The sequence below is a fragment of the Rhinopithecus roxellana genome, chromosome 19 (assembly GCF_007565055.1).
Source record: "Rhinopithecus roxellana isolate Shanxi Qingling chromosome 19, ASM756505v1, whole genome shotgun sequence".
Classification (NCBI taxonomy): domain Eukaryota; kingdom Metazoa; phylum Chordata; class Mammalia; order Primates; family Cercopithecidae; genus Rhinopithecus; species Rhinopithecus roxellana.
In genome coordinates, this window is record NC_044567.1 from 73,356,094 (window position 1) to 73,376,886 (window position 20,793).

At 51.9% G+C, this 20,793-nt stretch overlaps 1 protein-coding gene across 4 annotated transcripts in view; it reads right to left on the reverse strand.

Moving 5' to 3' along the window:
• Nucleotides 1–16,776: 16,776 nt before the first annotated feature.
• ARHGAP27 (Rho GTPase activating protein 27) overlaps nt 16,777–20,793 on the reverse strand; it is a 38,842-nt gene continuing 34,825 nt past the window's right edge. For all 4 annotated transcript variants that reach the window (XM_030923756.1, XM_030923755.1, XM_010383624.2 and 1 more), the window contains 7 exons: nt 19,798–19,909; nt 19,549–19,671; nt 19,367–19,465; nt 19,086–19,163; nt 18,862–18,996; nt 18,622–18,727; nt 16,777–18,518 (listed from right to left, as the gene is read on the reverse strand). In XM_030923756.1, the coding sequence (XP_030779616.1) occupies nt 18,341–18,518; nt 18,622–18,727; nt 18,862–18,996; nt 19,086–19,163; nt 19,367–19,465; nt 19,549–19,671; nt 19,798–19,909 (831 nt within the window). In that variant the 3' untranslated portion in view covers nt 16,777–18,340. The remainder of the gene's footprint in view (nt 18,519–18,621; nt 18,728–18,861; nt 18,997–19,085; nt 19,164–19,366; nt 19,466–19,548; nt 19,672–19,797; nt 19,910–20,793) is intronic.

Sequence of the window (20,793 nt, forward strand, 5' to 3'; positions counted from 1 at the left end):
GCTTTCCGTGGATTTGCATCTCACTGCAGAATTAATCCAGATGTCTACAAGCCTTCCCCAGTCTGGCTGCTGGCTCCTACCTCAAACCTTCCACTTCCCACTTCACCCCCATCAAACATTCCCGTTCTCCATAGACACCGACCATCTTCCTCTCCTCCTCCAGTGCCTGAGCACTGTCCCACCCAGGACCTTTGTACCTGCTGTGTTCCCTGCCTGTCATTGATTGCATGAGTAAAGGGATGTGTGGATGGATGGACCCCTTTCTCTAGGGATGCTGGTACTGGATGGGAAATCACTCTGGAAACTGCCTCATGCTGCACATGGTAGGTGTTTTGCCCTGGCACCACACCTGGCACAAAATAGGTGCTCAATAAGTGCTGATAAATGAACTTGTGTCACATGAGGCAGGATTTAGGGTGTGTAGGAAGTGTACACAAAGAGCTAGGGGCAGTGGGGTCTCAGAATAGGAAGGGGGTGAGGGAGGGCGAGTGCTCTCACTGCCCGGCCCTGCCCTGCCTGCCGGGCACTCCAGCCTCTGTCTACTCCAACTGCATCCCATCCCCCTCACACATACTGCTGGTTCTCCGTGCCAGGCCTCTGCTCACTAAAGACCACCCTCCTAGAATGCCTTCAGAAGGGCCAGCTTTCACAGAGCCCTCCCAAGCTAGCTCAGCAATTGCCTGATTCCTTTGCAGTTGTTGATTAAACATCTCCTGTATGCTCACCATGGTCCCGAGCATTCATAATTGGGGAAACAGCTGAGGACAAGGTGGAGGGCCCTGCCCTCATGGAGCTCACATTCTGGTGGGACAGAGCAAACTCACCGCAATCAAAACGTCAACCTCCTCCAGGAAGCCTTCCCTACCCCTGTCCCCAAATCTCTGGTCTCCCTCAGGTCCCATGCCCCTCCCCAACGACACGCACCATCCTGTACTGTGAATTTCCATCTGTATCTGACTCCGCATGGGAGATAAGAAGACCAGGGTTCTTGCCGTTTCCAACTTATTCTGATCAGCACAAGGCCAGCACTTGGTGGTAACTGTACCTGTGGGTTGAGTTCCAACTGTGGAAAAGGTGGGGCTGAGGGACGGGCATAGTCACAGCCAGGTGCTGTGTAAGTGCCTGCATATTTGGGGAGAGCAAGGAGTGCAGGGCAGTGGGGTGAAGTGAGATGCTCACTGTCTTGCCAGATCTTGGAGGGCAGCACAGGTTTCAAAGGGGTTCTATGGCAATTTTCTTGTTAAAGGAATATGACTCAATTTACCAAACCACGAAGGGAACTGTAGACTCAGTCACACACAAAGTCATATCAGAACAAGATGCCCCTCTCTTCCCCCTGCACCTTCTGATGACTTACAAAAGTTTAAAATAAAGCGCTGGGTGTGGTGACTCACGCCTGTAATCCCAGCGCTTTCGGAGGCCAAGGTGGGAGAATCACTTGAGGTCAGGAGTTTGAGACCAGCCTGGCCAATATGGCGAAACCCTGTCTCTACCAAAAATACAAAAATTGCTGGGTGTGGTGATGCGCACCTATAGTCCCAAGTATTCAGGAGGCTGAGCCAGGAGAACGTCTTGAACCCGGAAAGCGGAGGTTTCAGTGAGCCGAGATGGTACCACTGAACTCCAGCCGGGGTGACAGAGCAAGACTCCATCTCAAAAAATAAAACAATAAAAAAATAAGCATCCCTTTCTTATGCAGCAAGTGCCTGGCTTAGGGAACCTGTTACCCTTCTGCAGTGAAGTAGAAGTTGGAGGTGCTATTATGGGTGACCTATCCATATACGGTGCTAAAGGGAACTGGGATGACTTGGGGACATCCCTAACCTTTGAGGCTGACGTCATGGTGATAACCACTCACCCACAACACATCTCGTGGTGCCAGTTCTCCGTAAGATGGATAAGGTCCCTAACACAGGGCTGCACGTCTGATGTTCTTATGAGCACGCAAAAGGAACCAGGCCCTCCCTGCCAGGAAGCTGCAGGGAAATTAGAATCATTTAAAGAGCTGTCCATTCTTTCATTTGGCTAGTAAGTAGCTACTGAAAGCCTCCTCCTAGGAGCCGAATACAGTGCCAACTGCTACAGGAATGGCAAACCATATAAATAGCCCAAATAGGATATAATTAGCATCGGACGTGCACATGTCATGGGTGGAATGGTGCAGAGAGGGTGAGGCAGCCCCCACCTCGGGCTGGCATCACATAGGAGGAGGTGTTTGAGCTAGGCATGGAAGGATGAGCAGTGTGATTGCCGGTGGAAAGGCATTCCAGAGGAACGGCATGTGCAAACACCTGGGGGTGCAAAGAGGTCTGTGTGAGATAGCAGGGCTGGTTCAGGGAGCAGCAGGCAGCTGCGTGTGGCTGCAGTTATCCCACTCACCCAGTGTGTTTAGTGCTGGGCCTCTTCATCCCACTGAGCAAGCTCATCATCCTCTAAGGGGATTTATAGGTGAGGAGGCTGATGCTCAGAGAGGCTAGGTAACTTGCCTAGAGCCCACAGCCAGTGGCACAGCTCAGATTCGAAGTCAAGTTTGTCAGCTTCACAAATATGTGCTCTTTTTTCTAAGCTCCCCTTTCCCAAATCTGTGCTCTTAACTACCATGCAGAACTGCCTTTGTAACATGATGCAGGACCTCATAAGCCAGGCATGGCAATTTGGACTTGATCCAAGGCAAAGTTCCCCCAAATACCTGCCATTTGCACTGTACCTTCAAGTTAAAGCTGTCAGAGCCTAGAACTGTCACTTTCTTTCCTTCCTTCTTTCCTTCCTTCTTTCTTTCTTTCTTTCTTTCTTTCTTTCTTTCTTTCTTTCTTTCTTTCTTTCTTTCTTTCTTTCTTTCTTTCTTTCTTTCTTTCTTCTTTCTCTTTCTTTCTTTCTTTCTTTCTTTCTTTCTTTCTTTCTTTCTTTCTTTCTTTCTTTCTTTCTTTCTTTCTTTCTTTCTTTCTCTTTTCTTTCTTTCTTTCTTTCTTTCTTTCTTTCTTTCTTTCTTTCTTTCTTTCTTTCTTTCTTTCTTTCTTTCTTTCTTCTTTCTTTTTCTTTCTTTTTTGTTTTGAGACAGAGTTTCATTCTTGTTGCTCCAGGCTGGAGTGCAGTGGTGCAATCTCGGCTCACTGCGACCTCCACCTCGCTGGTTCAAGTGATTCTCCTGCCTCAGCCTCCCAAATAGCTGGGATTATAGGCACCTGCCACCACCCCGGCTATTTTTTTTTTTTTTTTTTTTTTGTATTTTTAGTAGAGACGGGGTTTCACCATGTTGGGCAGCCTGGTCTTGAACTCCTGACCTCAGGTGATCCGCATGCCTTGGCCTCCCAGAGTGCTGGGATTACAGGCGTGAGCCACCGCACCCGGCCTCATTTTCTTAATGTTTGTCTTTAAATGTTTCACGTTAAAAAACAAAAAACAAACAAACAAAAACCCTTATATTTAACTAATTTTGGTTGGTCACGGTGGCTTACCACCGTGGCAAACCCAGAACTTTGGGAGGCCGAGGCGGGGGGACCACTTGATGCCAGGAGTTCAAGACCAGCCTGGGCAACGAAGTGAGACTCCCGTCTCTACACAGAATCACATAATTTGCCGGGTATGGTGATGGGCGTGTCTGGTGCCAGCTATATAGGAGGCTGGGCCAGGAGGATCACTTGAGCTCAGGAGGTCAAGGATCGCCTGAACTCAGGAGGTCGAGGTTGCAATGAGCTGTGATAGCACCACTGCACTTCAGCCTGGACAGCAAGACTCTGTCTCAAAAAAATTTAAGTAATTTTTTCTTGATGTATAATGTATATATGAAAGAGTACACAAATCAATCACTTTTCATTTGTGTAAGAACACAGTAAATTTTTCACCCAGGTCAAAAACAATATTATGAGTCTTCAGCAGCCCCCTCCCAGGAACAACTCCACAGGGTAACCACTTTCCTGTGAGTTTAAAAAAAAGAGCACAGATTTGTGAAGCTGACAAACTTGACCTTGAATCTGAGCTGTGCCACTGGCTGTGGGCTCTAGGCAAGTTACCCAGCCTCTCTGAGCATCAGCCTCCTCACCTATAAAGGAATATGACTCAATTTATCAAACCACAGAGGGAACTGCAGACTCAGTCACACACAAAATCATATCAGAACAAGATGCCCCTCTCTTCCCCCTGCACCTGTTGATGACTTATAAAAGTTTTAAATAAAGTGCTGGTTGTGGTGGCTCACGCCTGTAATCCCAGCGCTTTGGGAGGCATAGATTAATTTTGCCTGCTTTTGAATTTTATATAAATGGAACCATAACAGCTGTTCTTTTTTGTGCCTGGCTTCTTTTGCTCAACATTTGTGTGGCTTAATTCATTTTCACTTTATACAGTATTCTGTTATGTGAATACACCACATGTTACCCATTCTGCTGATGAACATACAGGTTAGTTTTCATTTTGGGCTGTGATGAATAAAGCTGCTATGAACATGCTTGTGCATGACTTTGGTAAATGCCATGTACTCATTTCTGCTGGAATTATACCTAGGCATTGAATTCCTGGGTTATAGGGTAGTGTAAATATGTTTAGCTTCAGTAGATATGACCAGTTTCCAAAGTAGTTGTTACAGTTTATATCTTCACTAGAAGTAAATCAGACTTCTGATTGTTCCACACCCCTGCCAACATTTGATACTGTCTTTTTCACTTTAGCCTTGTGGGTGTATAGTGATATCATGCTGTGGTTTTGCATATCTCTGATGACTAATGAAATTGATCACTTTTCATGTTTATTGGCCACTGACATATCCTCTTTTGTTAAGTTTTGGGCCCATTTTTATTTCTATTGATTTTTTAAATTGATAAGAGATTTTTATTGTTTGTTTGTGTATTTTTTGTCTTGTTTTGTTTTGTTTTGTTTTTTGATACAGGGTTTCACTCTGTCGCCCAGGCTGGAGTATAGTGGCGCAGTCTTGGCTCACTGCAACCTTCGCCTCCTGGGCTCAAGCAATTCTTGTGCCTCAGCCTCCTGAGTAGCTGGAATTACAGGCATGAATCACCATGCCCAGCTAATTTTTGCATCTTTAGTAGGGACAGGTTTTGCCATGTTGGCCAGCCTAGTCTCGAACTCTTGGCCTCAAGTGATCCGTCAGCTTCAGCCTCCCAAAGTGCTGAGCCACTGCACCTCGCCAAGAGTTCTTGACATATTCCAGATGTTATTTCTTTGATAGATATGCAATTTGCATATTGTCTCCCAAATAAATTTATTTTTATGGAACATTACTACCATAACTAAAGACCCAATATCACATGTCACATATAGTAGGTAACTGTAAAATAAATAAAATTAAGATGTTATCTTTCCATTCTAGCTTGATATCTTGCTGCTGGTGGCTGTGGCGGGGATCCTGATCCCTGCAAAAATGAGAGATTAGCAAGAGAAAAACAGATGTGAAGGATAATAGGGAGGACTCTTCTTGGTGTACTCAAAAGGCTGGACAGAGTTAGAGAAGAAACAAGTTCCTCATCTTGCAACTACTAAAGATCACTGCAGTGCACCTTTGGTACATGGTATGGAGGTCCTTGAACCTCCTAGAATCATGCCATGTGTCACTCACTTTGTGAGTCCTCCACTTAGGGAAACACAACCGGATGGGATGTGGATGCAATGAGGTTGTTAAGCTGGGGTTGACATAATAAGAATGGTGTTCTAGAGAAATCAAGTGGCAATGAGCACAGAAGCAAAGGTGGAGGAGGGGAGCCCAAGGGAGGAGCAGTTGAGGAGATCCAGGTGGCAAATGGGGAGGGTCTAAGTCAGGAGTGAGCCAGGGGCTGGGGTGGGGTGGGGTGGGAAAGACTGGAGGTAGAATCTGGAAAAGCAGTGACTGGTTGATGGGTTGATGTGTTAAGTGACACTGGGATTTTTAAAATTTTTTTTTGAGATGGAGTCTCACTCTGTCGCTCAGGCTAGAGTGCAGTGGGGCGATCTCCGCTCACTGCAAGCTCCACCTACCGGGTTAACATCATTCTCCTGCCTCAGCCTCCCAAGTAGCTGGGACTACAGGCGCCTGCCACCAGTCCTGGCTAATTTTTTGTATTTTTAGTAGAGACAGGGTTTCATCGTGTTAGCCAGGATGGTCTCGATCTCCTGACCTTGTGATCTGCCCGCCTTGGCCTCCCAAAGTGCTGGGATTATAGGCGTGAGCCGCCATACCCAGCCAACACTGGAATTTCTAAATGGGGGGACCGGGAGGAGAGAGGTAGCAAAGACAGGAGAAGGAAATTGTGGGGAGAGAGGAGATGACAAAATCAATCTGGGATACGTTGAATTGGAAGTGTTTACAGGACCCCAGAGGGAGATTCATTCATTCATTCATTCATTCATTCATTCATATTTATCGAGCATATGCTGGCACCAGGGGTGCAGCCGTACACCAGACAGACAAAATTCCTGCTCTAATGGAGCTTGACGTTAGTGGGAAAGACAGACGGGGGAAGGACAGATAAAGACAAGCAAATAAAGAGGAAGTGGTGGGAGGTATGCCTGGGGCTCAGGGCTCCGGGCTGTGGAGTGGATTTGGGGTCTGGCAGCAGAAGGGCAGCAGTTACAGCTGGTTGGGTGGGTGAGCTTGCCTAGGAAGGGGGCAGAGGGAACTGAGCAGAGGGGACGGCGGCCTGCCAGCATTTACAGGCTGCAGGGGAAGGAGTGGCCACAAGGAAAACCACCAAGGAGCAATCAGAAGGGCAGCCGGTCACAGGAGGAGAGTTCAAAGATATGCCAACTGGCACATTCATTCATTTATTCACTCTAACTTCACTTGACCCTTTATGTGTGCCAGGCTCTGGGTGATCAGAAATGAATGAGAAGCCTCTGGAGGTGACAGGTGTGTTGTGTGCCAGTGACGAGACCAGGCCACATTAGGGAGATTCTGTTACAAAGTCCACACGCCCACGCATTGTGGGGGCACCCAGGATGGGGGCTCACATTTTTTTAAGCCTGACATGTGCAAGGCCTTGGGGAAGGCTTCGCGGTGGTGGGGCAGGAGGCAGAGAATAGGGACGAGGGCGTGGCGGCGAGACCCACAGGGCTTGCACAGACAGCGGAGGCATCCCGGAAGGCTGGGCATAGGGGTGAGAGCAGCGTCAGCCAGAGGAAAAGGAGCCGAGGATGGGGCAAAGATCGCACAGGGAGAGCGAGCTGAGCTCTGAAAGGCATGGGAGACCCCTGCGGGTTTTGAGGAGACTACCTGCTGCTCAGGAATGTTCCACCAAGCAGACAGGAATCAGAGGCGGCTGAATGCCAAGGCCCCTGGGATACTGGGGTCAGGGCACTTCTTCCTGGATCCCCAGCAGTTAGCAGGTGACAGAGCTCAGTAAGCGCCCACTCTGTGCCCTGCACAAGTGCGGGATCCACGCAGCCCAGACCATGCTGGGTAAGGCACTGAGTGGGGGGCAGTGGGGCATCTGGAAAGGCATCTTGAGGGAGGCAAGAGCCGGGTATAGAGCCCAGGAGCAAAGAGGGACTAGCACATGCTCCAGGGTCTGGGGAGACTTCTCTTGGGAGAAGGATTCTCTTGGGAGAATCTTTGGATGCTGAGGATGGGAAGGGTGGGCGAGGCAGAGGTGCCAATGTCCGGCCAGGTGGCCTGAGCCCAGATCCGCCCTCTGACGGGGAACCCCAGGCCCACAGGGACCTCCCTCTGCCTGACCCCAGACCGCTTCTTCCTGGTCCAAGCCTCACCTCACCTTCACCTCCTCGACTATATGTCATCAGCCTCATCCCCCAGCCTCGAAGCTCAGGATTGGCTGGAAACATGGGGGCTGGGGTTAAGAGAGGGCCAAGACGTCAGGATTCTCTTGGCCCCGTGCATAGCAGCCCAAAGGCTCCCTCTAACACTCCCTGCTGTTCCCGCCTCGGAATCACCCCTTAGGCAAAAGGCCTCTGGCGCTCCCTACTGGCAGCTCAGCTTCAAGATTCCCAATCCCTCTTCTGCTTCAACCCTGTCTGAAGCGAGGTCCAGCCTGAACACATCTAGGGCCAATTCCAGGCTGCAGAGAGGTGGTGTGGGGGCTGGGCTAGGATGGAAGTCTTGTGATATTCACTTGAACACCAACAGCTTCCTAACTGGTCCCCTCACTCCCTCCTTCAGCCACAGCTGGGAAAATCTGTTTAAAAGCATATTTGTAGGATACTGCTCAGGAGTAACAAGTAATGAACTATTGATACCCAGCAATGACTTGAATGGATCCTAAGGGCATTATGCTGCGTGCAAAAAGTCAGCCTTGCAAGGTTGCCTACTGTATATTTCCATCCATTAACGTTCTCAAAAGAAGCAAATTATAGAGATGGATAAAGACAAGGTTGCCAGGGATTAGGGAAGGAGCAGGAGAATGTCAGTGGAAAGGGGAAGCATAAGGAGTTTCTTTTGAGATGATGGAACATTCTGTATCTTGGTTGCTGCAGTGCTGGCTATACGAATCTATGCATGTAATAAAATGTCATGGAATTATACACAAAGATAAACAAAAATGAGTGCATGCAAAGAATGGTGAAATCAAACAAGGTCTATAGTTAGTTACATCGCTTTCCTGGTTTTGATAAGGCACAATGGTTATGTAAGACGGCACCACCAGGGGAAGTCAGGTGCTGGCTGCACCAGACCTCACTGTACTATTTATGTAACTTCTTGTGAGTCAATAATTCTTTCAAAATAAAAAGTTTATAAAAAGGGAAGCCGGGTGCGGTGGCTCAAGCCTGTAATCCCAGCACTTTGGGAGGCCGAGACGGGCAGATCACGAGGTCAGGAGTTTGAGACCATCCTGGCTAACACGGTGAAACCCCGTCTCTACTAAAAAATACAAAAAGCTAGCCGGGCGAGGTGGCTGGTGCCTGTAGTCCCAGCTACTCGGGGGGCTGAGGCAGGAGAATGGCATAAACCCGGGAGGCGGAGCTTGCAGTGAGCTGAGATCCGGCCACTGCACTCCAGCCTGGGCGACAGAGCGAGACTCTGTCTCAAAAAAAAAAAAAAAAAAAATTAAATTAAATTAAAATAAAATAAAATAAAAAGGGAAAAGCATCCCTGGCTATATTGTCCACCTGGTCATCAACTAGTGGCATCCAGGGGGCCATAAAAGATGAAGTTCATTCTCCCAGCAGGGCACAGGAGCCCTTCATGGGCTGGCCCTTTCTTCTGGAATGACATTTGCCATCTCCCTTAATATACCCAGCCCTGCTCTGAGACTGGCAACAAAACAAGAATATCCACTCTTGGAGGACACAGGACTCTTGGAGGGCACAGGGGGCTATACCTCACTCATGGCTCCTGTTCTACCTGGCAGGGCCTCTCTTGTTGATACCAGTGGGTCCCCTCCTGTACTGGCCTGAGGGGACAGTCTCCTGCTCCTGATGCTCTTGCCCAAACCAGACAAAAGTACCTTTCCCTACAACACTGCTGGACTGAAAACTTGAAAAAGGACAGCTCCAGTGCTCTGGAAACCAACGAGTCACTGGCTCAGTGTGCCCTACTGTCCACCAGGCGATCTGGCTGCACCCCAGGGGTCCTCTACAGCCCTTCCACATCTGGTCCCACCGCAGAGGCTGTCTCACGCCCGGACACAGGACTATCCTTGGGCCTGAGGAGCAAAGACGACCAAGACTTTGCAAGTGTTCCAGGCACAAATGTTCCGCCACCAGGTGCTGGGCCATGCGTGTTGCACATGTCATTTTATAATGGTGAGAAGTGTCTGAGGTAGGCGTGAGTGTCCTAACTTTATAGATGAGCACACTGAAGTGGACCCCTTGCCCAAGATCACTTGATAGGAAATAGCAGAGCTGGGGACTGAATTCCAGCTGTCTTCCTTTTCACGTATCAGCTTGTTAATGATAGTATCTCTTAAACACCTTTTTTTTTTTTTTTTTTTGATGGAGTCTCGCTCTGCCACCCAGGCTGGAGTGCAGTGGCGTGATCTCGGCTCACTGCAAGCTCTGCCTCCCGGGTTCACACCATTCTCCTGCCTCAGCCTCCTGAGTAGCTGGGACTACAGGCGCCCGCCACCACGCCTGGCTAATTTTTTGTATTTTTAGTAGAGACAGGGTTTCACCGTGTTAGCCAGGATGGTCTTGATCTCCTGACCTCATGATCCGCCTGCCTCTGCCTCCCAAAGTGCTGGAATTACAGGCGTAAGCCACTGCTCTTGGCCTCTTAAACACCTTTTAAGTGCCAGGCACTGTGCATGCAATGGTGAGCAACGACAGAGTCCCCACTGTCCTGGGCTTGTAGTATCATGGCGGGGAGGTTCAGACAGCAATAAATAATCATGATATATGAGTGCAAAATGACAAATTTAGATAAGAGAAGCATATGGGGTCTTTTTTTTTTTTTTTTTTTGAGACAGAGTCTCGCTCTGTCGCCCAGGCCGCAGTGCAGTGGCGCAATCTCGGCTCACTGCAAGCTCCGCCTTCTGGGTTCACGCCATTCTCCTGCCTCAGCCTCCTGAGTAGCTGGGACTACAGGTGCCCGCCACCGCGCCCGGCTAATTTTTTGTGTTTTTAGTAGAGACGGGGTTTCACCATGGTCTCGATCTCCTGACCTTGTGATCCGCCTGCCTCGGCCTCCCAAAGTGCTGGGATTACAGGTGTGAGCCACCGCGCCCGGCATATATGGGTCTTTGATGGTGTGTAACAAAGAATGCTGACCTAGCTGGGCACTGGAAAGAGCTGCCCGAGGAAGTTACCTGAGCACAGTGCTAAAAGATGACTAAGCAAAGGGAGAAGAGAACTACAAAGAGAGCACAGCACATGCAAAGGTCCTGGGGCAGAGGGGAGTGTGAAACATTTGTGAAATCAATGGGAGGCCAGTGTAGCTGCAGTCTGTAAACCAAACAGCATGTAGGCACAGGACCCAGCAAGTGTTTACTGCAGCCAGACTGTGTTCTCAGAGCCTTGTATCATCTCGTGGCATCTTCAAAACCACCTGTGAGGTTGGTGCTGCTATTGCATCCCCATTCTCCAGAAGAAAAAACGGGCACAAAGGAATGAGTCAATAATCCAAAACCATCTGGCAGGGGCAATGTGGAGCTCACATTTGAATGCAGGTAGCCTGACTCCAGAACCCACACGCTGAGCCACTGTCTCACACTGGTTCACGAGAGAAGGCTGAGGGGTGGGCAGGTTCAAGCCCCAGGCAGGCCATGCTGAAGCTTGGTCTTTTCCTTAGATGAGTGGAAAGGTTTTCATGCAGGGTGATAATATAATCAGGCATGTGTTTTGAAATGAGGCTGGATGCGGTGGGGGCAATGAGGACGTGGGATGGGGAAGGGGGCTGGGAGCTGCTGGGTCCAGGCGGGAGATATTAGCCCCTTAGACCAGGAAGGGGCCCTAGTGATGGAAAGGGGTGGATAAGAAAGGAAGGACTGACAAGACACAGATCGGGTATGGAGGTGGGAGAGAGAGATGAGATGGAGGGAGTAGGCCACATTCCCAGGTTCCTGGCTCATCTGACTCAGGGGATGATGGAGCTTTGCCTGGGACAGGTAAGACCCTGGAGGAGTACAAGGTTTGGGGAAAATCACAAATCCAGTCTTGGGCTGGGGATCGTCCCAGAGCAGATGTCAGGTTGTCAGAGGACACCAGGATTGGGAGCTTAGAGCAGTCAGGCCTGATACTATGGATCAGTGAGTCGCTGATGCTGTGGGTGTAGACGGTTTCATCCAGGGAGGGGTGGGCCCCAAGGACTCTGCCTGTACTGGCTGTGCAGCAGAGAATGAGATGCATGGCCAGAGATGGGAGGAAAATGAGGGGGAATGTGCAAGCCAAGAGAAAGGGAACATTTCCAGGGATGGGGTGGTCAGCAGGAATAGGGTGCCCCCAAAAAGGCAATTAATACACAGACCCCCAAATATCCAGCAGCTATCAATGGGAAATCAGTGAGTTTAGGGGAAAAAAAGTGGTCTGATGTGTGGGGAGTGGGGTTGAGGAGCGAACAAGAGAAGCAGATTGATACCGTGAGTGTAGATGACTTCTGAGAAGTTTGGCTGCAAAGGGGAGGAGGAGGAGGATGGTGGCAGCTGCAGAGAGATGTGGGGTTGGGAGCCATTTCAGAGAGAGGCACTTTAGCACGTTCCCGTGGCAAGGGGAAGGGACCAGTTGATGTAGTGGATACCATGGATGCCTCTCAGATGCCCTCCTCCAGGACTGAGCAAGGATTTCCCAAAGGGCAGGGAGGGTCAGTGGCCAATAGTGCTCATCTGAGCGTCTCTCCAGGATGTGCCCTGGGCTGAAGACAGCTGCTCTACCCAAATCCATGCCCTCGCTTCTCCCACCTTACAAGGCAGCCCACATCCAGTGGCCTGGCCCCCTGGCCATAATGGGGCACAAGGCTGAGGCTGTCCCAGCTCCAGGGCTCCCCATGGGGTGGCTGAGGCCTTAAATGGTCCTGCACCCTAGCTCAGCTTCTCTCTCAGCTGCTCCTGCTGGCTCCGCCCCTCAGGCATTGGTCACGAGATCAGACCCAGCAAGCCCCCTGCCAATGTCTCTGTTTCCTGGGACATTCAACCTGAGACAGCAGCTAAATAGCAAGAAGAGGGGCCAGCGATTGTGGATATTTTCTGAAAAAACAGGTGAGCTGTACCCTGGAGAAATGTCTGCTCTGAGGTACCAAGGAAAGGAGGCCAGGGAGGCCGTGGTGAGGGAGGGCTGAGCTTTGTGGTGGGATGCTAAGTGTGTCCACTATTCCGTGAGGTGGAGGTGGGTCACCTCATAAGAGAGGGAAGGCTGAGAGGGCCAGGGGTTGGAGGAAATGAAGATCCGAAGCAATTGTTGCAGAAGGCGAGAGGGAGCAGAAACCCTCAAACACAACTGGTGGGAGATTGTGCAGCTATAGAAAATAATTTGATGGTTCCTCAAAAGGTTAAAGGTAGAGCTACCTTTTAATCCAGCAAACTCCTGGAAATTCCACAGGAGAATTAAAACATGAGTCATAGACTGAGTGTTTGTGCATCCCACCCCATTAATGTGTTGAAACCCTAACCCTCAATGTGATGGTATCGAGATGGGGCCTTTGGGAGGTGATTAGGTTCACGTGAGACCATAAAGTTGAGATTAGTGTCCTTGTAATAAATGGAAGTGACTGGAGCTTACTCTCTTTGTGCCACATGAGGACACAGTGAGAAGGCGGCTGTCTGCAAGCCAGGAAGAGAGCCCTCATCAGAACCTGACCGTACTGGCACCTTACTCAAACGTCCAGCCTCCAAAACTGTGAGAAATAAATCTCTGTTGTTTTAGCCACCCAGTCTATGGTATTTTGTTATGGTAGCCCTAGCTGACTGAAATGATATGTCCACAGAAAAACTTGTACGTGAGTGTTCATGGCAGCATTATTCATATTAGCCAAAAAGTGGAAACAACCCGGCTGGGCGCAGTGGCTCACGTCTGTAATCCCAGCACTTTGGGAGGCCAAGGCAGGTGGATCACAAAGTCAGGAGTTCAAGACCAGCCTGGCCAAGATAGTGAAACCCCGTCAATATTAAAAATACAAAAAAAAATAATAATAATTAGTCGGGCGTGGTGGTGGGCACCTCTAATCCCAGCTACTCGGGAGGCCGAGGCAGAGAATTGCTTGAACTCGGTAGATGGAGGTTGCAGTGAGCCGAGATCATGCCACTGCCCTCCAGCCTGGGCGACAGAGTGAGACTCTGACTCAGAAAAAAAAAAGAAAAGTGGAAACAACCCAAACGTCCATCAATTGACACATGGATAAACAAAAATGTGATATATCCATACAATGGAATATTATTTAACAATAAAAAAGAATGAGGGCCAGGTGTGGTGGCTCACGCCTCTAATCTCAGCACTTTGAGAGGCGGAGGCCGGAGGATTGTTTGAGCTCAGCAGTATGGGACCAGCCTGGGCAACATGGTAAGACCTTGACTCTACCAACAATGTAAAAGTTAGCCAGGTGTGGTGGTACACGCCTATAGTCCCAGCTACTTGGGAGGCTGAGATGGAAAGACTGCTTGAGCCTGGGAGGAGGAGGTTGCAGTGAACCAAGATTGCACCACTGCACTCTAGCCTGGGTGACAGAGTGGGACTCTGTCTGAAAAATAAATAAATAAATACAATAAATAAATAAATAAATACAATAAAAAGGAATGAGGTAATGATGCAGGCTACGATCTGGATGAACCTTTCACACTTCTGCCAGCCCACAGCCCAGTGGGGAGACCTGGCCATGGAAGCATGATCGTATGCAGTGAGCTAAGTGTGACGAGATACAAGGGTGAGATCTGAGGAGGGTGTGGGGAGTAGGTGTGAGCTGAGGCTTGGAGGAGGAGGAGGAAGAGGAACTGGCCAGGGGAAAGGGAAGGAGACAGGGAAGACTGTTGACCCAAAGGTGTCGAGGCAAGAAGCAGCCTGGAGTGTCCTGGGGCAGCAGGCATGGGCACAGCTGGTGTGCATAGGTGGGAGGGGTGGCTGCTGGGTGGAGGATTAAATGGGGAGGAGAGGCACCCATTCAGAGGCTGCTGTGATCACCCAGATGAGGGAGACTGATGGAGGATGGGATATATTTAGGAGTAGAAGATTGGGACTCTGGGGACTGGAGGTGTCATGCTCAGAGACAGGGAGCAGGGGTTGGTTGAGCTTTGTTGCAGATGGGTTGCACTTTGAGTGTCTGGCAGCCATCCACATGGAAGTGTCTCCTGAGCAGGTAGATTTTGCACATGCGACTCGTGAGAGAGCACTCCAAGCTGGTGTTAGAGATTTGGGTGACATGGGTGCAGGCTTGGTGGCTGAGTCTGCAGGGTGGAATGGATGAGGGATTGTGGAAGGGAGAGAGCAGCGGGCCAAGGGCACAATCTGGGGGTGGGGGCATCACCATTTACAGGGCAAGCAGAGGACATAGGGAGCTGAAAAGGGAGGGGTGGAGTGGTAGAGAAGACTCATGTAAGCCAGGCACAGTGGCTTATACTGTAATCTTGGTGCTCTGGAAGGCTGAGGCAGGAGGATCACTGGAGGCCAGGAGTTTGAGACCAACCTGGGTAACACAGTGAGATCCCATATCTACAAAAAGTCAAAAATTAGTCAGGCATGATGGTGTGTGCCTGTGGTTCCAGCTGCTTGAGAGGCTGAGGCAAGAGGATGGTTTGAGCCTGGGAGGTTGAGGCTGCAGTGAGCTATGATCACACCACTGCACTCCAGCCTGGGCAACAGAGTGAGACCTTGTCTCAAACAAACAAACAAACAAAAAAAAAAAAAAAGAAAAGAAAAGAAAAAGGAAACCCCATGTTGCTACAGGCAAAGGAACAGTGTGTCTCAAGGAGGACAGCAGGCAGCCCACGTGTTTACTTGCACAGGACTGGGCATGTCCCCCGACTTAGCAACCAAGTGGGCACCATGGCCTTTCTGAGAGTAGCTTCAGGGGCAGACTGTAGGCTGCAGGAGGACTTAAAGGCATCTGCTGAGAGGCAGTGGGCTTGGGGAGAGATCCCTGTGGCAGCCCTTATCAGCTGTGCCACTGTCGCTCCTTTTTATAGCTCTCCCCAACCAGACGGAGCTTTAAGAAGGAAGACACCACTTCTATATTCTTTGTATTTCAGAACAATCCAGTTTGCTCCCAACTTATTCGATGCACACCTACAGTGCTCACCATGCATGTGCTCAGGGCTAGGGATGTACGACTGAGCCTTGGACTTCTGGTGAGGGGCACAGTCGGTCCCTAGACTGTGCAAATGAAGCTCTGGGCCAGGTTCTGCCACCAACCTGCCATGTGGCTGCAGGTGACTTATGATGTTCTCTCTAGAAGTTTCCTCATTGGTGATTTCTGAAGCTCCCCTTCATGTCAAAAATGTGATAATTCTAGGACTTCTCTGCCTGCTGCTACATTATTTGCCCACTGAGGCCTTGGCAGGGTCAGAAGCCTGGGGTGGCGAAGGAGGTGGGGAGCGGACACTTTCCAAGACCTCCCTGCCTTTCGGCTCCTTGTCTTGGGGACCCAATATCCTTGGCCATAAGGTCCCACATGCTCTGTCCCTTACAGCTCTCCAGCTTCACCTTGTACCCATGCTCCCTGGTTTTCTGGGCTCCAGTTTCAATGGTCTTCTCTCAGATTTTGTTCTCCCCACAAGCTTTCCTGCCCCAGAGCCTTTGCACATGCCACTCCTACTGACTAGCACCCTTCCCTTAACCCCTTGCCTGCTTGACTCCTCTTCATTATTGACTGCTTCTCTCAAACGTGGCTTCTGCAGAAGCATCTCAGGTCCCTGGGCAATATTCACACCCCATGACACTCCTTCCGAGCACCCTACACTTCTGCTAGCTCTTGCACAAATGTGGTAACCAAGTGATTAGCTACTTACTGTCTGTCTAGTTTCACCCTTGGACTCAAATGAGAGGGGTCCCTGCCATGGGTCCTCTGCACAAGGCTCTTGTGCCTGTGGCCCTCCCCACAGGATGAGGAATCTGGGGGGCCCTCTTGAAGCCTGGACCCTCCCTTTAGAACATGCTTCTGATACATGGGGCCCCAGCATGCCCTCCCCAAATAGCTCCAAGCCCATCCCCTCAAGGGTGGACTAAGTCACCAGTGGGGTAGCCAAGTGGCAGCTGGCTGCAGGGGTTATGGGCAGTTTGCACACACAGACTACAATGTCCACGTATGAGCCCGTGAGCCTCTGCTTGGGGGAGGAGGGCTCTATAGGTGGGAAGATGAGAGGGAAGGCTGAGCCCAGAGCCTGGCCTTCTCCTACCACCACATTGGGGCATGGAACTTGGAAAAGTCAAAGACTTTTAAATTAGAACCTGGCCTTCCAGGTCATTATCAAGACACATTTGTCAAAGTAGGAGAATAGAACATATTTTATTTAACAGTTGTTAGCTTGATTGATAACTTTTAAATATTTAGACATATGGTATGAGGCCCCCGTGTGTACTCTTGCCCTGGCCCTGCTGGCAGTGAGGTGGGCTTGGGTCAGCCTCACCCGTCAGACCACAAGCTCCACCAGGGCAGGCAGCCCGTGCAGTGCCCCTGTCCAGAGCACAGCACCTGGCACAGAAGAGTGGATAATAAATACCGGCTGTGAGAAACAAATGGGATAATCCAAGCTAAATGCTTGGCATGGTGCTAATGTCCAATAAATATGAGCTGTCATTGTCTGTTGAATAAATGAACAGGTGGGTGGGAGGGGCTGGGGGCCAAGAGCCACAAGCTGAGGTGGCTTGTGTCTGAGGAGGGAAGGGACCCGCTGTTCCCTGGGATTCATGCTTCCTTTCTTGAGGTTGTGTCCTCCTTCCCCACACCCTGCAGGCCTGCCCAGCTCTTCATGGCAAAGCGGGCCCCAGATGGGCATACTTGTGTGTCAGACTGCCAAAAGGGGCTGGGAGCTCCTGCTAGGGCTACGTCCCCCTCCTCTAGGACAGAACAGCTGGGGCAGTTTCCCTCTTTGCCTTCAGGGGCCTCCCCAGGTCCAGACAGAAAACACTCAGTTTAGTTCCTTTCCTTTCGCATAGGCCCAAAGGTTGGAGGGTGGTAGCTGAAAGGACTGATTTCCCCCCTACGCAGGCGGTGCTCTGGTGTGGGAGGAGCCTTTTATGGGGAGTGAGGTCACTAACTGGACCTTGAGCAAGTCACATTGCGGCTGCAGGCCTCAGCATCCTCGTCTGTAAAATGGGATTGTGTGTGGAACTGGTGCATGCCATGAGTGGCAGATGCGAGGTGCGCACTTGGTGAATAGGAAGAAGCCTAGCACAGAATACCAGTGGGTCGGGGACAGCAGAGGCCCGGTATCCCCAACAGAAAAGCAGATGAAACTGGCGCACAGCCAGCCTGCGAGAGGCTCAGGCAGGAGGTCATCCCTGAGGCCTGAGGAGGACAGCTTCAGCCGCCCACACTGGGTCAGTCCTATTTCCACAGTAGGGAAGTGGTTACAGCTGCTTCATGACTGGACAGTGCCGGCACAGGGTCCACAGGGTCTCTGTGAAGGCCTCCACGAGGTGAGGGCCAGAAAGCAGCCAGGAAGCCCCCCACCAAACTCCTCCCCCCAGCATCCACCATTCCAGAAATTCCAACTGTCACCCCCACACACCCTATCGCGCACGCACAGTAGGAGCGATGCAATAGAGAAAAAAACCTAATTAACCCCAAATAGGACGTGACGGGTGCGGGGGAGGGGGGAGGGGAGAGGGGTGGCAGGGGTGATGAGGAGTTGGGGGAAGGAATCACATTTTGCAGACTGCCCACTAGGGGTCACCGTACCCTCAAAACCGAGGGTGCAGAAGTCACACCTGCCTGCGGCTGTGCGCTGGCGGAAGGTCCCAGAGAGAAGGCCGGGCCGCGTGGCCTCCGCCGCCCAGCTTGTGTGGCAGGCCCTTGGCCGCCGCCCCAGTCGCAGGCCCGCAGTCAGTGCGGCGGGAAGATGTCCGCACACTGCTGCAGGATGAGCTCCACCACCTGGTTCTGGAACACCATGGTCATGGGCATGCTGGTCTCTTCCACTTCGGGCCGCAGCAGCGTGGGCCCGAACACAATGGCCACGCTCTGCACCGACATGCGGTTCTGCTCGCCGTGCTCGATCACCCTGCGGCAGGGGTGGGTGGGATCAGGGCTCCGAACTGCGGGGAGGCGCGGGGGGCTCCAGCCGGGACCTGCCTCCCCCTTCCCGCGCGGCACTTCTGGCTCACCGGCAGAGGTGCTGGAAGAGCATCCGCACAGTGTCATGGTTGGGAGCGGGCAGCGAGCGCACCAGGTCGCGCACACAGCGGCTGCGCTGGGCCTGGTCCTGCAACTCTGGGTGAAGGAAGGTTTAGAGGGAGGGAGTCGGAACTGGAGGTAGGGGGTGGCGGCTGGGCGAGGGGAGCCTGCTAAAGGGGTGGCCCGCCACGCCCCTTACCCCATCCGCCCCACCCGCCCCAGGTGCTCACTGATGGCTGCAATGAACTGGCGGAAGTGCGAGAAGGGGAAGAGGGGCTCGGGCAGCTCCCGAAAGAAGAGCTTCAGGGCGCCGGTGATAACGTGGACGTCCTCCCAGCGCCCGTCATCCAGGTCAAGGCGCTCATCTGTGCCAGAGGAAGGGAGGAGGATGGAAGGGAGGTCAGTACCCCTCGCGCCTTCAGGCTCTGGGGCAGGGGGTGGGGACGGGCCTCACCATGGTCCACCTTATAGCGCAGCTTCTGGATGGTGGCCAGGTTTCCACTGATGCGGTACAGCCCGTCGATGTCCAGCCCTGGGGCAGAGGGAGGAGCTGATCCCAGGTTCGGGGGTGGAGGTAGGGTGGGGCTACGGGTCCCTGCTATGATTCCCAGTCGGGGCCTCCCGTACTTTCCCCCCTGGACCCTGCTTCCATCCAGGGGTCTTCAGCCTGCAGTCCTGGCAGGAGACCTGCGGGCACCCCAATGCCTGCCTCCCTCACCCCCACAGCGCACGTACCGCGGGCCTCGACGGCGCGGATGCACTGCTGCACAAAGCGTGGCACCCGGCTCCTCTCGCGCTCACACAGCGCGGCCAGCGCGCAGCCGAACACCTGGTCTAGGGGAGAGGCTCGTCAGTTCCCGTCCAGCTTGCGCCCCGTCCCAGTTCCCGGGTCCCTGCCCCCCGCAGGCCTCGGGTACCTTTGATGTAGCCCTTCTCCCGCAGCGACTGCAGTGTGGGCCGCCTCTGGAGGAACTTGCGGAGCTTGTACCGGACCTTGCTCAAGTCGCTCTCCAGGCCCCCGGGGCCCAGGGCGGGCGCGGCTGCCGCGGGGGAAGGCAGGACTGAGTCAGGAAGCAGCGCCGGGGCAGGCCAGGCAGGCCCCAGCAATCATCATTCCCCAGGAGAGGTCTCCTGGGAGCCCCCAGCCCATCCTGCCTTGCTCACACCTGCATTCGGCCGCGCGTCCTCCTCTTTCTCCTGCCAGCTTCCCAGGCGCTCACTCGCCCCGAAGTCCACTCTGCTGCTCTCGCTCTCCTCCTCTGGGGGCAGATCTGCGGACTGGATTCCCATAGCCTCAGAAAGGTGGGGCCTTGAGCCAGCTGCGGGTCCTTCCAGGATGGGGCAAGGGACCCGAAATGCACTCCCAACAGTCATGGCCTGGAGACCCTCAGCGAAGAGTTCTCTCTTCCCTTAACCAGGTTAACTCTCCTTATCTCCACCAGTGAGCCTGAGAACATTCACCTCCCTTGGCTGCGTGGAGCCCTTAAGGTGCAGAGACAGTCATCCTGTTCTCCCACACCCCTTCCTATCCTGGCAACCCCTACCCACCTGGAGCCTTCTTCCTCTGTTTTCCTCAGTTTCTCTAACTAGGTCAGCATTCCTCAATACGTGGCTCCCAGTTCTGAGCCTGCACCTCCAGCTGTGGCTGGAGCTCTGCCAACAACTGTACCAATATCACCTCTCTGGCTCTGGATTCCTACCTCTATTAATACAGCCAAAAGCTGCACTCAATGTTGGCTCATAGGGAATTAAGGGTCAAAAAGCCCTGGGTCATTTCCAGGTCAGTAGTTGTCAGAAAGCCCCTGTCCTAGCTCTACTTATGCAATTGGTATTTTGAGCCTTAAAAAAATGGTCGACTATTAAAATCAATCCTTTAACATTTTATCTGCTAGTTTCAGCCTGCCGTTGGTTGGCTTGCAGAGTATGTATTTGGCCTTCTGCTTCCCGTGAAATGGGAAATTCCTTTAGAATGTGCCCCTACCGTCACCTGGAGAGTCTTCCTGCAGCGCCAACCCCAGGGCTGGATTCACAGACTTACAGAAGGCAGTTTCTTCAGCAGCCTACCCTGCCATCCCAGCCATTAGTGGGGGACTGCATTTACGTTACCCACTGGTACCTTAGAGCTCCCTGAGCCTGAGCAGAGGGCCCCACTCATAATGGCC